The sequence below is a fragment of the Haemaphysalis longicornis genome, unplaced genomic scaffold (genome assembly GCF_048455015.1).
Source record: "Haemaphysalis longicornis isolate Haplotype H1 unplaced genomic scaffold, Haemaphysalis longicornis Haplotype H1 scaffold_2, whole genome shotgun sequence".
Lineage (NCBI taxonomy): Eukaryota > Metazoa > Arthropoda > Arachnida > Ixodida > Ixodidae > Haemaphysalis > Haemaphysalis longicornis.
This window is the reverse complement of record NW_027526295.1, coordinates 117,970,882-117,988,266: the sequence shown is the minus strand read 5'-3', so window position 1 is coordinate 117,988,266 and position 17,385 is coordinate 117,970,882. Positions and strand designations below refer to the sequence as shown.

At 48.6% G+C, this 17,385-nt stretch overlaps 1 protein-coding gene across 2 annotated transcripts in view; it reads left to right on the top strand.

Moving 5' to 3' along the window:
- Positions 1-4,728: 4,728 nt before the first annotated feature.
- LOC144169140 (xaa-Arg dipeptidase-like) overlaps positions 4,729-17,385 on the top strand; it is a 34,952-nt gene continuing 22,295 nt past the window's right edge. Inside the window, exons 1-2 of one of the 2 annotated variants that reach the window (XM_077698168.1) lie at positions 4,729-4,927; positions 7,702-7,909. In XM_077698168.1, coding sequence (XP_077554294.1) covers positions 7,702-7,909 — 208 coding nt within the window. In that variant the 5' untranslated portion in view covers positions 4,729-4,927. Of the gene's footprint in view, positions 4,928-7,698; positions 7,910-17,385 lie in introns of both variants that reach the window. The other variant, XM_077698167.1, reaches the window with a different exon arrangement.

Here is a 17,385-nt window from a genome sequence, read left to right as displayed (position 1 = left end):
CAGGTGTGTAGGCTGCGCCGGTGAGAAATTTGTTGAGAAAGATTTCACTGGAGCGGGGTAGCGGTGGTAAAGCGCTGAAATATCCTGCTGGAGTTCTGTTTTTCAGCCGCTCTCTTCGGCCCTTCTTATACCGGTGGAGTAGAATCGCCGGTGGAGGTGCAGGCGACCGTGCCGGCTCTTCGTCAGGCGCCAATGGAGGTTGTAAATGTGCACTCTCCTGTGCGACCTCATGGGCCGCCTGGTTTCCCGAGGAAGAGGGTTCATGGCCCGGTACCCAGTCAATGCGGACTTGTGTTTTGTTACGTTGCAAAAGTTGCGCTTGGTATAATATCTGATGTGCCAGGGGATTTGTGGTCTTGTGAGATCTTACTGTTTCCAATGCTTCATACGAGTCTGTGAGGATACGAATAGATGGCGGAAGCGGATAATCAGTATCATACGCAAGGAATGTCATGGCATGGTTGATGGCATGCAGTTCTGCTTCAAGGCTCGTGGCATGGTTGTTGAACATGGTGTGATACCCCGAGAGGGCAGGAACCTCCAGGCATGTCCAGGCCAGTCCGATGACATTTAAGCTTACGCTAGCGTCCGTGTAGATGTCAACTTCGTTTTCGAGTTTTGTCATCTGAAGGCGTCGGACGCGTTGTTCTCGGAGTGCAGGATTGTTGCGCCCAATCGGCTTGCTGTGCGTAGTGGGTACGATTTCTGGGCGACTCCATGGGTCAAGTGGGGTGGGGAAAGTGCAGGGTGTTGGTGGGCTGCGCACGTCCCATGCGGCGAGGGCATGTCCTTGGTGTGTTAAAGGACGTTTGAATTCAGCCTGCGCCTTGGCTTCGTTGATGACGTCCTCAATGGGAGGAAGGGGAACTGCCTGTTCGAGTTTCTGGTTACGTGTGTGCTTAGGCAAACCACTGATGGTACGGAGGGTTGCCCTGTGCAACACTTGGAGGGCTCTTGTGTGGCTTTTGTTGAGTTCATAGGCGAGAGCGCCGTACGTGAGGGTGCTCACTGTGACAGCTCTTGTCATTGTCAGGATGGCCTTTTGGGTTGCTCCTCCGTACTTGTTCGAAAGTCTGCGGATGGTGTGGAGCAGACCCTTCCACTTTTGCTTCAACCTCTGCAGCCATATTCCAGCGCTGTTCTTTGTTCCGACTGGCAGGCCGAGGAGGGTGATGGGTTCTGTTGCGGCTTGTATTACTTGATTTTCTATTATAACTTGTATCACATCGGATTGAGCGGGTGGTTTGCAGCCGTATACCGCCAAGAGCTGAGTCTTTTCGGGAGCCAGCTGGAGTCCCAGGTCGGCAAGAGTCAGCTCGAGGCTATGAGCCGCGGCTTGCAGTTCTATTGTTTGGTCCTCAAGAGAGTCGAAGTCGGCTGCTTCAGTCCAAACTGTGACGTCGTCCGCATAAATGGTAAAGCGGGCAGCCGTGTCGACTTCCAACTGTCGTACCACCCTAGTCATTGCTAGATTAAATAGAACTGGTCCTAAAATCGAACCTTGAGGGACCCCGCGGTCTACGTAATAAGTAGTGGGTTCCCAGCCAGGGTGTGACTGCGTCTAAGGTTTAATGTCTTGAGTCGTTTCCTGACTTTGAAGTGAAAATAATTTTCCCGGTGTTTCTTTGAGTGGCCAGGGGTCTATCGCCCGTCAATACAAAAGTGCCGATCGCCGTCGATTCTCCCTGTGTACGGCGGATGGAATGAGCTGCAGCGCAATGGCTAGAAGGCAGATAGATGCCATTTGAGAGCTTTAAGGGGCACTCACCTGTTAGCATTGCTATGGGACTTGCGACTTCATCACCCACGGACTTATAAAAACCATCAGGAACCAATACGGAAAGCTTTAAAAATACACATCAATATCCACAACAGCCTGGTTTGTTGTTTTGAGCGATATGTTTCTTCTGTACTGAAATAAAAAAAATGAAATTCTTGTTTGCTAGACAGCTAGCGCCATCTAGTGAAAACTGGGTAAAGACGTGATACATTTCGAAAAGAAGCAAATTGGGCTGTTAGGAAGGTATTTAAAAATTTGTAAAACCTTTTGTATCGGTACGCGATGCTTTGTAAGCCCGTGGGTTATGAATTATTAAGTGCCATAGGAACGGGATCTGGTGAGTCCCCTTTACGGCGGACTTCTTGGCCAAAAGTATCCATGGGCTTGGCTCCTAACCCCTTCAACGAGGCCAGGCGAAACAAGGCGTCTCCCGCGTTCTGCTCGACATTCAGTGTTTCGTATTCACTACCCAGATGGAGTGTTCAGGTTCCTGCAGACGTTTTAGACAATTTCGCAAAAACGAACTCAGTATGACGAACTTCAGGGGACCGCGGAAAATTGATCGTTATTCTTAAAGGTCGCTGTGGTGGAAATCGCAATAGTTAAGACACAAAATAATATTTCAATGCCTAAAACGACCTACCTGCACAGCAGTGCATCCTTGAAGTTATTTTTCACAAAAAATGCGCAAGTGATGATGAAACAATGCATGTTTATTTAAAGTAGTTGGCAATTTTCTTCTGGTGAATGCAGCACAAGCTTCTTAGCACGAAGGACTCCTATTTGTCCATATTCCTGTGCACTGACTCAGTGGACGTGCGGTTTTTCGCCGGAAATGTGCGGAGTTTACGTATGCTGTCCAGCACATCCGCCGTCGTCACGTGCTCGTCGCAGTCTTCGAGTGCTGCCGCGACACCCTCAGGGGCATCGTCGTTCATGCCGTCCTCGCTGCCTTCTTCATCCTGAACGCTCACGCTATGGACAATGTCCTCTGTTGTCAGCTCCGCTGATGTCCGTGAAGATCCAGCAAGCCACCCGAGCAGCGGCGGAACGTAGAACAACTTAGGGTGGGGCGCAAATAGCGCGACCGCGCCTTTCTGGACGGAGGAGGCCACCCATGCTTCATTTTTTTTTCTCATCACTTTCTTTTTCTCTCTCTCGCATCGGCTCACTCATTCCACGGAGCAAGTTGGAAGGCGTCAGGCTGTCCTGCGCTGCGCTTTGCCGTGTCGTCTGCTAGCATACGCCTCCGGTCGCCGCGATTGTTTAACGGAAATCTAAGAATCGCCGGCTTTGAAAATATGAGTTCGTAGTACTGAGGTGTTGTTGACATAGCACGGAACTAAATAAAACGATCGTTATTTTGAAAAGTTCGCTATTCTAAAGTACGTAGTAGTGAAATAATTTTACGTTAAAGCTATAAGCAGTTGGCGTGGGATATCTTAAATGCTCGTTAATCTGAAAAGTTCTCTAATGCGGTGTTTGTTGTGCCGAGATTTGACTATACAGCTTCCTGCAAGCTGCTGTAGTAAATAGTAACTCACGCCTTTTCAAGAATATTGACTTTAATTACGCAAAACAAAATGTTTTTGCTACTGCCACCTCTTTTTCCTGAGCACCTCTTAAATCGATATTGACATCGCTCGTATTCTTTTCAAGATATTTCGACCAGTGGCCGCAGTGAACTACACCATAGATCCCCTTACATAATATAGAATTGGAGAACAGCAGGCTTTGAGGTATAATAATGTTAGTTGACGTCTCTACGAACCATGGGAAATGCTTATAATTATTGCAAGAGTGGTATGTTTAGTTCTATTCTTTCATTTTTACAAGGTTAGAAGGTTTTTGCGTCTGGGATAACATATGCATATTTGCTATAAAATTACATGGCGTGCATGCCTAACGTGTGGGACAATCACAGCGCTGCTAAGAGGTTGGATGTGGTATTGCGGGACTAGGACACAGCAGACTCGGAAAACTTAGAGGACATATTTTCGAGGTTGGAATACAGGAAAGCGATTGGCACGGGCGGGTACCGTCGTATGCTGTGGTGGCACGAATAAAATTGGGCCTTTCGTAAACCATGAAGGTGTGTTTTCTGTGGTCCGTTCACCAGTACGCTGCAATATATCACTAAACCTTACAAGAACTTTTTAGTGCCAACTTTTTAACGTCACATGCGTTTTGTGATGGATGTATTAAAAGAACTTCCCTTGGATGTACCTTCCTCTTGTTTACTGTATGCTTAGTTAACAAGCCAGCTGCTATGATGACACAAACCGCGAGGATGTATCGTCCTGAAGTTATGTTTTCCAACTGCCTCTGCCACGGGTGGTATATTTGAACAAGGTTAAAAACTTTATTTCGGTTGAAATAAATAACCCATGATTTAAGCCGCAATCAGCACCGTAATCGCCACCATCTTTAAGTGGCCTCTCCATTGCACACATGCTAGCTGTAAGTTGTTCTTTACATGAATGTTTTGGCGCAGGGCACAAAACGACGGTAGGAATTTGTACAGCTACTTCTTTAGGGATGCAGTAATGATTCTCGTGGACGGCATCTAAACTCAAATTACCCAATGTCTTACCTATGTAGTTTAGACTTGTTCTGTGCTAGAATAAGAATACAAACCAAACCAGACAAGCTTCCGTTGGCTGTCGCCCCGAGCGGCACTGCATTGTTTGCAATGGCAGTATTATCGCAAGGTTCCCCCTCAGAGAAACGTTTCCTGGCTACTCAAGAAAGCCTTATCACTACGTGCATCGGACCATCAACCTCTTAGGATGCCTTGAGTATCAGACAGCGGTGCCAGTGTCTGAGGTGGCCTTACAGAACGATACACGAACAAAGCCTGCCATATCTTATCCGCCGTCTTTTTATGCCTTCATTTTTATGCTGAACAATAAAAGACGGCCTTTGTTTATTTGACACGAGATGGAAAAGAGCGCTGTATGCGCCTGTCGTAGTACGGCATTTGTTGCAAGTAGAAACGGCTGAGCCTTTTGCCAAGCTCGCGTACGGTGCTCATCTCAGTTGGTGATAATAGAACTGCCGCCTTGTGAATAATAGTGCTGCTTTTATTGCGCTTTGCAACTTTCTGGCTATTTTGCTCTCATCAATATTCTTGAAGGTTCAGCAAAGGTACGTACCCCTTCGTATTTACGGCTGAATTTGCGTGCGTGAAGTACCACAAACGGGAGTTTTCATCTGAGAAAGCGGATAATTCAAGTATACGTTCCATTTGAAAAACTATAGTGTATTTATTTTGGTGGCCATTGGGCAAGTAAACTGTTCCAAATAACCACTGTGTGAGAGTGTGCCATTATTACAGATCGACTTCACGCACGCACACGTAGCGAAAACAAGGCTACAGACTACATTGCACGCAATGTATAATCTGTGCCTGGTGCGTGAAAACCTCTATTTAGTAGTTCTTGTAAAGTGAATTGCTCAAAACTTACTAATATGTGATTCCTCCTAAGTACTAATCTCAAGCAGGGTTTTAGTGTTACAGCCGCTGTGATAATAAATCAATTAAACTAGTCAGTCCATATAATGTTTGTACAGCATCTGCTTCGCATATAGTGTTAACGATAAGTAAGCATTTTATCCGGGATGATTACAATGCGTGTCTGTACAGACCTACAGGCATTTATTAGGAACTAAAAAAGTCTAATTGAATGGTAGACTAACCAAGTCATTACACATGTGAGGAATGGTGAGGGATATCCGGCTAAGTACGGCAAAGCAGAGAGCAGGGCAGAAACAGAAGTGCCCTAGTCTGTGCGACAGTGGAAGCCTTCTTAAGATTTGACATTTTTAGTAGTGCGGCTTATGTTTCGTGTCCTGCCTTTCGGCATTGCTGTTAAACTGTTCATGAAGGCTACGTGTACAAAACTGCCAGTGCAGTGCATAGTGGGCTCGGTTCTTTCAATTTTTGCCGTTCAAAGCCGCTTTGGATATTAACGACAAATAAATCCATGCCGGCGTACGCGCTTTGGTGATTCTCTGAGACCATTGGCAGGTTCAATTAGCGAAAACACCCCAAATAAGGTTGGAGCCGTTCGGGCCTTTTTCTGGTGTGTAAAAAATTGCACAAACTCGGTCTGGACTTCTGTCTGGTGCTGCCTCCTTGTTTTAGCGCACCTCGGCGTTTTGAGATACGTGCAATATAAACATTGCAATATAAACGTGCAATATAAACATCACTGAAGTAAAAGTAAATACCGCTACTTATTCATCCACCAGACTTGATACGTTCAATAAAGTGACGTGGTAGCGTTTAGCAACGACCATTTCGCTGCTCTGTAATTGTTAAGACCGGGTTATACGTTACTTCCAGTTGAGGATTGACAGACAATAGCAAGCTGGAGAACCGCTGCTCAAAAAATGTTCTCATGGGCTCATGCATCGATGTCCGTGTGCGGCAAAAAGGTTATAGCAATTTAAATAGGACCACAGACCATCAAACGAGCCCTATCAGACTCCTACTTCTTTTAAGATAATTCTGCAAATGACATTGCCGATGGTATAAATCACAGTGGAAGAAAAATGCATCCGCATCCCTTCTTACACCGATGCTGTATGTGGCTACGGAACCGTGCAATTTTCGTGTCCGCGGGCAAAACCTCCCAGCGCTATACGTGTAAAAGCAGGCGTTGCTCTGGGACTGCAAACATCCGCCAGCGAATTTTGACAGATGCCAGCGATACGCGAGCTTCGCGATGATGGGGTACGTGGCGTCGAGGAGGAACGGGAGGAACAGCGGTGGCATGCGACGGTGTACGGCGAGAAACTCCCGGGCCATCTCCACTAACGTGAAACCTGGGGAGGGGCGAAGCATGCATTGTATAAGTGTATTCTTGGCGCCTTGGTGTTTTTAACAACAGTGATAAAACCGCTGGTGGGTAAAGGTATACAGCTTTGCTGTAAAAGTCTCTTGTCTTTGAAGCACGATGCTCTCTTGCGCGAGGCGGAAACGAGTGCCCTGGTGTTTTTCAGTACGCGTTACGAAGGGCTCCAGCGCGAGGCGTAAACGAGCATCCCGGTGTTTGTTTAGTACGCGCTACGTTCTAGCGCGAGGCGTAAACGAGGAACGATGATTACGACGATGACAGGAGACGCGGGGCTTAGCCCCTGACAGGACAATGCCGGGGATAGTGCGAGAGACAGTGGCCATAAGCAGGAGGACAGAGAGGATGACGCGTGGCGCGAACCGGAAAACAAGGTGAAGCGACGAATGTATCTGCTGCGAAAGGAGGAAATTTTAAATGAGCGCCCGCGAAATTCAAGTGAGGCTTTCCGGAAACAAATGAGATTGAGTTGTGTAGCGTAAGATGGGTTGTCTCGTTCCTCTTGTGCACGTAGGTCCGATAATGTGGACGACGCTGCAGCTCTTAACCGACAAGTACGGTCAGTATAAACCACGCAGCTCTTTGCGACGCTGTTCCGATCGACTGCAGTATGTCCGTTCCCAACACTTCATGCAGCGGGTTCTAACCACAATTCAGAGCTGCGCTGTCCATCACCTGCACAAAGGGTCGTGCGGTTATAAATATTGTTAGCCAAGCTAATATAGGCGCTATTTCCTTGCTTGATTGATTGTAGGGTTTAACGCGCCGACGCAACGCAGGCGATGAGGCGCGCCGCAGTGGAGGGCTCCGGAATGATTTTGACCACGGGATCTTTATCGTGCGCCGAAATCTCGTACAGACGAGCATTTTTGCTTTTCGCCTTCATCAGAAAAGCGGCCGCCGCGGCCGGGAATCGAACCCGTGACCGGCGCTATTTCCTTGCTCGGCGCATTACCAGCGTTGTTACGGTTGTTACATGAAGAGGGAAATACAGAAAAAAATGGCTTGTTTGTGGCGACAGTTTTCAGCCCGCGCCGGCCTCTCTTCTTTCGTGTGCAGCAGATGGACGAGGCTCGTACGGTTGCGGAAGGCGCAGTTGCAGCGAAAGCAGAGGGCATACACTCCGTGGGTACCTTCCTATGGGAGAACCCTGAAATTCGCTTTGAAGAACACAAAGCTCACGATCGTCTGTGCACATTCCTGGAAAATGAGGGCTTCGACGTAAAGAGACACTATGTCCTGGATACGGCCTTCCGGGCTGAATACGGAGGTAAGTCCTGAAGTCATAGCAGCAGCAAAAACGAAAACAGAGGAGCTATTTGTCAATAAGCGAAGAGAACGAAAAGAGGCCTTCTTTATTTCGTGAGGCTAACTGCTGAAAAGAAGAAATATAATTTTATTTACTAGCTTGCAGATCCAGTGGCGTTTTTTTTCTGTGGCGGGAAAGCGTTACTTCGCTAGGCTGGCGTCCGCAAAAAGTGGCCCCAAATCAGCTAACCGGCGCCATATGCTCAATTACGGCTGCCTTCGACTCGGACCATTCGGCCGCGTGCATAAAAAAGAAAAAAAAAACAATATACAGAAACTTAGAGAATGTGTACTAATGCATGGACATTCTAATGTTTCTGTACGCATTGTGACTTTTTTATAGCGGGGTTTTGCTTTGTGGCGCCAAATATAGCTTCTTTTACACTTCAGTTCGAAATTGGGAAAATTAGGCTACATGGATGACCTTGCGTTTCTTTTGTACAACATTTTTAAAGCAAAGCTTTACTACTTTCGTCGAGGGGCTTCGCCACGGATGCGCAAGTTCACCTTTTGACCTCAGACACACCACCTGCGACACACCTCTCGAAGCGCATCGAGTGATTCACAGGGCCGCCTCTCAGCGCTGCGCACTAGGCCACGTTTTCAGTCGTTCTGCTCAAGTAGCGGCTGCGGCCGCTCAGCTGATCGGCAGCCTACCAACCCCGCCGCCTCCCACGCATGCGCCGGCGGGTCGTCTCGGGCTACGTCACTCGTCTTGGGCCCGGAAAAGAGGAGAAGAGGAACGCCGAGTTCGTCGTGAATGAAAGTGAGGCCGGGCCTCCTTCTGTGGGCGTTGCACGGGACCGAGCGGCTTTGAGCTGGGATCGGCAAAACAGCTGCATCAAAGTTTAACCAAGCGAAACGAAGACTCAACCAGACTAAGCCAAGTTTGTGCTTTGCATATCCAAGATTAGCTGAGCTAAGCCGCACCCATTTTTGTTCTTGTTGGGGTTTGTTTTATTAGTAACCATTTATAGTTACTCACCATAATGATAAAATATCTTGTTTGCTAAATATGTATTCATTTCAAATGCAGGGTATCGCACGTGTCACGTGAACGGATGGTGGGGTGGTCTTAACCAGCTCGGAGAAATGGACACAGGGAAGCCGTTGATGAGTTGGACAAAACACCCATTTAATGCACACTCAAAAACCCTAATGCAAAGCACTCAATAATTAAACTACACGCAAATGATACACACTCAAACATCTAACACTCCCAAAACACAACTCAAATACAAACTCCTAAATTAAAAGCTCAATATACAATTCAAATCAAAACTCAAAAGTCTCGACAATAACGTTCTACACAATAAGTCCGACTCAACTTATTCAATCACCCTCTAGGTGATCTCTCTAAACCACAACTCCCTAATTGTGTTCTATGACTACGTCCGTATTAAACTGGCCTACCCCGGTCGTCGGCGCTGACGTGTCGCACCCTTGCGTGGCCGTGACCCGGTGGTAGCCTTCCTCGTCTCGCTTCTTCGGTGCCGGCGTTCGATGCGCGCGGTCACTCCTTGGACGGCGTGGGCTCCGCGCGTCCCCACTTCTTTCCTCTGTGGCTACCCCCCGGTAGCCGCTCTCGCTGGAGGTCCTTGATGCCGGCGTTCGATGCGCGCGGTCATCCCTTCGGCGGCGCGCTTCCTCGGTGGCTACCCCCTGGTAGCCGCTGCCGCTGGAGGTTCCAGGTAAGCTCGGCCCGAACGTAGCCTTTCGGGGCCGTTGAGACGAACGTCGACGGAGCGTGGACGCTGGCCGCTGGTGCCCGACCGATGCCGCTGGGGCCACGAAGACACAGGTTGGTGGTGCACCTAGGATGACGGTGCCGATGCGAAGTCGGCCCGCTCCCGCCCAGGCTCGGATGGCGTGGTCGATGGCCTGGCCGCGTCCCCCTGGCTCGTTCGTTGAAGCGCACGTGCTCCGGCCGCCTTCTGGTTTCTTCGGTTCTTGCCTCCCCCTTCTCTTCGTGCGCCCCGCTTTTATACTCTCTGGGCTCTCCCGTGGCGCACCCTCATTGGCTCTTCGCCTTCTCCCTGTCCTTATATGGCCATCTCGCCACTTGTCACCTGCGTGGCCTTCCCTGATTGGCCGACCAGTGTGCTGCCACCTTTTCCCAGGATTCCTTGGTGCGTCGGCGCTGGCACTTGCTGATTGGCGCGCTCCTGGCGCGCACTTCAAAATTCTCGTTCCTTTGTTCTTTTCTTCTATTTTTCGGGGGGCTTCATGCATCCCCTCTCGGGGGGTGCCCTGACACATGACAATTACCCCCCGCTTTAAGAGTTTTTTCTCAAAAAACTGCTTCATGTTGTCCACCGAGGTCCTCTTGTTCCACAATTCTTGCTCACTCCTCATGAGTCCACTGTTCACAACCATTGCTCACTTCTCTCGTCACACTTTTCACTACACACTTCACCTCACCAATTTTTTTCCCCCGTGTCTGTAGTTCACTGGTGTCCCGAACACACACACTTGGTTTACACAACCTTCCAGTTTTATCGCCAATACATCACTTTCTTAAACCCCAATCTACTCAAATACTCCCCTATAACACATCACTGCAATCAAGCACTTCAATATTCTCTAATTCGACAACACATTCTCTCAGTCTGCACCAAATGTTTTTCCTCCTCCGTCTCCTCAATTCATTCTTTGCCACTGCTACTTTTACATCGACAGTTCCTACACTTGCACTAACCTACTCATACAACCTACTCGAACACACCAGATCAAACGCATCAATGATCTAATACTCGACACCACTATGTCTCTATCCTAACTTCCTCCCTACACCATTAATATCCCAATTATGTACCTCTACACCAATCTTACCTGTTCACTATACTACAATATTTATGCTCTACCCCAGCGCACAACTTATTTGTTACCGTTATGGGTCCTATTCCTTCCCAAGTCAAGTCCGTGATTTCAACCAGCTGTTTTTTTTCTTTTACTCCATCTTCACTCTTCCACAAACACAACACTCGGCCATACTGGCTTTACAATTGTTTAGTGGTTGAAGGCGTGTTTTGTTTTTCTTGTACCCGCGCCCACTAACTGAGCACGATGCCTCATTTTGGAGGTTGTTTCGGGTTGACCGCATTTGCATCTCACCATCGATTCTCCCCTTAGTGACAGCCGTCCGACATGCTTCGCACGCTCTCATATACCTCCGGACGTCACTGTGTATACGCGGCCAAAAGAATTCTTCAGTAATTTTGGCAGCCGTCTTCCGTGCTCCTAGATGTCCATCTCTATTACTGAAATGTCCTAGCCTTAAAACTGAACCTCGGAGATCCGTCGGCACTACTACCTGATTCACTTGTCTACCCCCGCCAAAGGTGCAATGGCGAACCAAAACTCCCTCCGCTATCTGAAACTTGTATACCCGGGGGTTGCACGTTCGCCTAACCTCCTTTCCTACCTTTTGAAAGCACTCTTTCAGTGAGGCATCTTTCTTTTGTTGATACGCTAATTCGCTCAAGGTCACCCTCAACCCTCGTGACACAGCCCCCTCTACTATTGTCCTCCTCCTGTCCTCTTCAGATTTCACTGTTGCGTGCACTGCTGCTATTATTCCCACTGTCGTATTCCCTGTCTCATCTACCGGCTGTGTATCAACCCAGTCCACTAGCTTTTCGCTTCCCTTCAACTTGCGCTTCCAATTGGGATCTGGGTCATCTACTCTCCTGGACCCAGGTATATTGCCTAATATAATGTCGTACAGTGGGTCTTCCATACACTTTGCTTTTAATTTTCCTGAGTAGTACGGGGTCTGAACTTCAATTATTGCCTCTGGCAGCGACCGCCTAGTGCTATCCGCCATAATGATAACCGCCTTACTACCAGTTAAATCCTGGTCTCTGACCAAGCTCCTTCTGACGAGCACCGTATTTGAACCGCTGTCTCTTAACACTGACACGCATCGGCCGCTCATCTCCCCATATACGACAGGCATTTTCGGTGGGGGACTCACTCGGGGGCATATCATACAAGCCACCTTGTCTGGGGTTCGCGACCGGCAGTCCTCTGTGCGGTGTCCTTTCTTATTGCACGTTTGACATACAGTCGGCGGGGCGCCCCTATGGGATCCCACCCTGCACTCCGCGGCCTTATGCCCTACCCGACCACACAGAAAACATTTCTGGGGTGCCCAGGACCCTGCCCCACGAGTTTTTTGTCTCTGATCATCTAACTTGACTGGTTCTTGCTTCAGTTTGGCTAAATTCTTTAGGCCCTGAGCCTCCATGAACCTGTCCGCAAGCTCCACGGTTTCCGCCAGCCCTCTCGGTTTCCTCTCTTTCAGGAACACCGTCAGCTCCGGGCTGCAGCGCTCGTAGAACTGCTCGGCAATCATAAGCTCTCTAAGTCCCTCGAATGATTTGGCCGTTCCAGCCAGCTCTATCCACCGGTCAAAATAGTTCGAGAGGCGCGCGACAAACTGCTTGGCTGTCTCAGCGTCTTCCGGTTTGGAATCACGAAACTTTTCGCGGAAGCCCTCCGTGGTAAGGCGGAACCTCTGCAGCAACGCTACTTTCACCTTATCATAGTCCATTGACTCCTCCGCGGGCATCCTACCAAACACACTCAATGCTTCGCCAACCAAGCACATGCTCAGGGCTGTGGCCCACTCACTCCGTTTCCACCCCTGCCCTAAGGCGATTCTTTCAAAGCGGTGCAAATAAGCGTCTAAATCGTCACGCTTTTCATCAAACGGTGCAATCAGTTTCCTGGGGCATATGCTCCCTGAACGCGGCGTCACCTCCCCTGTCAAGGTAGTATCCAGTTCTACTCGAGAACTCTGTTCACTTGTCTCTGCCAAGCGCACTTCATTTCCAGCACCTCCTTCTCCTTATCGAGCCTCACGTTTTCTTCACGCTTCAATTCCTTCTCCTTATCCAGCCTCTCGTTTGCTTCACGCGAATATTTGTCCGATAGAGCCATCGCCTCTTCCTTACTTAAGTCTAATGAGCTGCACAACGACACCAACTTTCCCAGATCCATTCTCGCAGCTGGTAAGACACGTGACTGGGCCCGATGTAAATATCCTGTATCAGGATAAATCAATCCTGGCAGGCTCGCCAATTATTTGTCACGTGAACGGATGGTGGGGTGGTCTTAACCAGCTCGGAGAAATGGACACAGGGAAGCCGTTGATGAGTTGGACAAAACACCCATTTAATGCACACTCAAAAACCCTAATGCAAAGCATTCAATAATTAAACTACAAGCAAATGATACACACTCAAACATCTAACATTCCCAAAACACAACTCAAATACAAACTCCTAAATTAAAAGCTCAATATACAATTCAAATCAAAACTCAAAAGTCTCGACAATAACGTTCTACACAATAAGTCCGACTCAACTTATTCAATCACCCTCTAGGTGATCTCTCTAAACCACAACTCCCTAGTTGTGTCCTATGACTACGTCCGTATTAAACTGGCCTACCCCGGTCGTCGGCGCTGACGTGTCGCACCCTTGCGTGGCCGTGACCCGGTGGTAGCCTTCCTCGTCTCGCTTCTTCGGTGCCGGCGTTCGATGCGCGCGGTCACTCCTTGGACGGCGTGGGCTCCGCGCGTCCCGACTTCTTTCCTCTGTGGCTACCCCCTGGTAGCCGCTCTCGCTGGAGGTCCTTGATGCCGGCGTTCGATGCGCGCGGTCATCCCTTCGGCGGCGCGCTTCCTCGGTGGCTACCCCCTGGTAGCCGCTGCCGCTGGAGGTTCCAGGTAGGCTCGGGCCGAACGTAGCCTTTCGGGGCCGTCGAGACGAACGTCGACGGAGCGTGGACGCTGGCCGCTGGAGCCCGACCGATGCCGCTGGGGCCACGAAGACACAGGTTCGTGGTGCACCTAGGATGACGGTGCCGATGCGAAGTCGGCCCGCTCCCGCCCAGGCTCGGATGGCGTGGTCGATGGCTTGGCCGCGTCCCCCTGGCTCGTTCGTTGAAACGCACGTGCTCCGGCCGCCTTCTGGTTTCTTCGGTTCTTGCCTCCCCCTTCTCTTCGTGCGCCCCGCTTTTATACTCTTTGGGCTCTCCCGTGGCGCACCCTCATTGGCTCTTCGCCTTCTCCCTGTCCTTATATGGCCATCTCGCCACTTTTCACCTGCGTGGCCTTCCCTGATTGGCCCACCAGTGTGCTGCCACTTTTTCCCAGGATTCCTTGGTGCGTCGGCGCTGGCACTTGCTGATTGGCGCGCTCCTGGCACGCACTTCAAAATTTTCGTTCCTTTGTTCTTTTCTTCTATTTTTCGGGGGGCTTCATGCATCCCCTCTCGGGGGGTGCCCTGACACATGACAGCACGATCGGTGCTTTTTATCCAATTTTTATGTCATGTTTCACTTCTTTTTTTGAGGTTTTTAACGGCTGGTTTAGGCAGGTGAGCGGAGTGTGTAAAATTGATATGTTTGAATCTTTTTACCCAATTTGTATGCCATGTTTCACTTCGTTTTTTGAGGTTTTTTACAGCTGGTTTAGTCAGGTGAGTGGGGTGTGTAAAATTGATATTTTTGAATCTATCAGTTTAGGGGTGGTATTTTCAGTTTTAGTTTTATTTTGTCACCTCTTAAAATTTTTTCGACAGCAATATCAACATACACTAATATTACAACTAAACGTGCTTACAAATTAGGATTTTTTTGTGACGATGCAGGTGGCCACACGGTCGATGCCGTACGCACTCTACGCGTAATACTTATGCAATAAACTAAAACCCAATGAACCCTCGGCGCGCGCTGTTGTATAGAGAGCATCAGAAAATATATAACAAAAAAAAAAAACACTCGTCACTGTCCAAATTGTAATTGGAAGCAAGTGTTTCATATCGCGTGCGTCACAAAAAATCATACCCCCAGCTTATACTCTGCGAGGAATGACCAGTGACGCTAAAGAGTGCACGATACAAAACACCTTTGTTAGTAATTTGCGATTAATCCGAGTTCGTAGTTAATTAGCTGAGTGAAAGCTTGAAGGACTACAGTTTTACTCTAAGGGAAAAAACATGGAGCTGCACGTTTCCGTCCCGTGTCGTAGACATGTTACTGTCTTTGTGTACACCAGCGCGAACGAGTCGATCACGGAGGACCACAGTTAGCTCGCATCGGGCCCCGAGACATTTGTGTTGAAACTCTCCCACATCACCACAGAGTTTCTTACTAGCTTACCTAGAGTGGAATGTGTCGCTGCTGACACGATTCAGCGAAAGCGTTCCATGCCTCCGCGGGCGTAGTTCGTCCGGAAGTTTGGCGTGGCATGGCCGACAAGGGCTTTGCGGCTACTCAAATTGAGTTATTTGTAGAAAAATTGGGACCAAAGTGTCGTAGTTAATAAATTTACTCAGAACAAAAAATATTCTTTGAGCTGTTACCGATCGACTGTTGCTTGTTGAAAAATTCCGACCAAAGTGTCGCAGTTAATAAATTCACAGAAAGGAAAAAAAAATCTGCAATGCAGTTAGGGTTGGAAATATATCTAAGGACGTCTTTTTTAAGAAAAAGAGGGCGTCGCGCTTCTCAAGTGCCTGCGAATTCAGCGACCCATGATTGTTACATTGAGAAATTACATTAGACTCATGTGGCTATTATCCTGCGTTCACAAATAATGCGACAATAATACATTATTTGCACGCCTTTCGTTGTCTTTTTTGGACAAAAAGAAAACCAAGACACAGGTTTCGGTGTACGTAATGTTTCTGATTTTTACTCGTTCACAATGACAGCGTGGCGGCTTACATTTAGCTCATTGACCAATGGCCTGCGTTTACCAAGACGACGAGAGCAATAACGTGGATTCTTTTTTTTGTATGGCAAAAATTCTCGCAAATAATCACCTGATGTTCAGCGTAGTAGCTTTTAGCGCAGAATGTAATTTTGGCAGGGGTGGAGTAAGCGTCTGCCAGCGTGAGTTGTGAGACGGGCGTTACTTGAGTTGCCGGGGTGGAGGGGAAGATTTGGTTACACTTAATAAACACTTCCCGCCACATGTTACTGCCTGCTACTTGCTGCTCATCATCATCATCATCATCATCATCACCAGCCTATCTACGCCCACTGCAGGGCAAAGGCCTCTCCCATTATTCTCCAATTACCTCTGTCCTGTGCCAACGGTGTCCAATTTATCCCCGCAAACTTCTTGATCTCATCTGCCCATCTAACTTTCTGCCGCCCCCTGCAACGCTTGCCTTCTCTAGGAATCCACTCTGTTACCCTTAATGACCAGCGGTTATCTTACCTTCGCATTACATCCCTGCCCACGTCCATTTATTCTTCTTAATTTCTACTAATATGTCTTTAACACCAGTTTGCTCTCTGACCCACTCCGCTCTCTTCTTGTCCCTTAATGTTACACCTATCATTTTCCGCTCCATTGCCCGCTGAGTCGTTCTCAATTTAAGTTGAACCCTCTTAGTGAGCCTCCAAGTTTCTGCCCCGTAGGTGAGTAACGTAGGTGAGCTGCTACTCTGCCACTTCAGCGTGTTGTTGGCAGCCGCGAACCGCCATACGAAGTAAGTGTCTTCTGCTGAACGCAAGCACAACTGGGTTTATCACATTTCTCGCCCGATCTAATGCTCACCGAAACCTAATCAGTTGACACGCTGTGTGCTCTGCCGAACGGCGCATCACCGCTCACCACTGGCGTTGAAAATTACACGAATTGCTAGTTCCGGTACATGAAAGTATGTTACGGAGGTCTTTTCCTGCCAAGCGATACACTGTGTAGAGAGCTCCGTCACTCCCAATTCACAATACCGGGTGCTCCCATGCATGCTTTCCACTTCCTTCAAGATACCGCTGCCGGCACATCATGTATGCACGCGGCAAACAAAACCGAAATCCCTTCAGAGCTGAAAGTACAGACTCTAGCACGATTGTTAGCCACACCAACCCCGTTATCACATGCACTCCTCACAATTCCCGTAGAGGCTTGCGATTGTAGCCATAGTTTTCGTTCAAGTGGCAGAACGGGTAAGAAACGGTAATCGCTTGAAGCCTACCTATGCGTGCACGTCACCACCGTCACCAAATTGCACCCATAAAAGTGGCAGAGAGGAGATAAACGTGTCTGGCGAGCGCCACACACGACGCGGGAAAGATCGGCGAAGGCGGATGCGAAAAAAAAATTAAAGCCGTCCACTCAACGTGAAAGCTGTCGGAAGTGCAGAGCAGTGATTCGTCATAACGGGATGCACTGCCGTTATCCGCTCCCTGCTACCACCTAATGCCATTCAAATTTCCCGCCTCCGCGTAATTATTACGCGTAGAGAAAGGTCAATAAATCAGAATAGAAAGTGACAGTGCAGGGACTGACAATATGCCGCGGGCGTTCGTAGCTACGAATGAATAATCCGTAACAATAGCTTCAATTCAATCGTAACCATTCAATCGTAACAATTGATTTTCAACGTGTCTGCACGCTGAAACATTTGTACATTT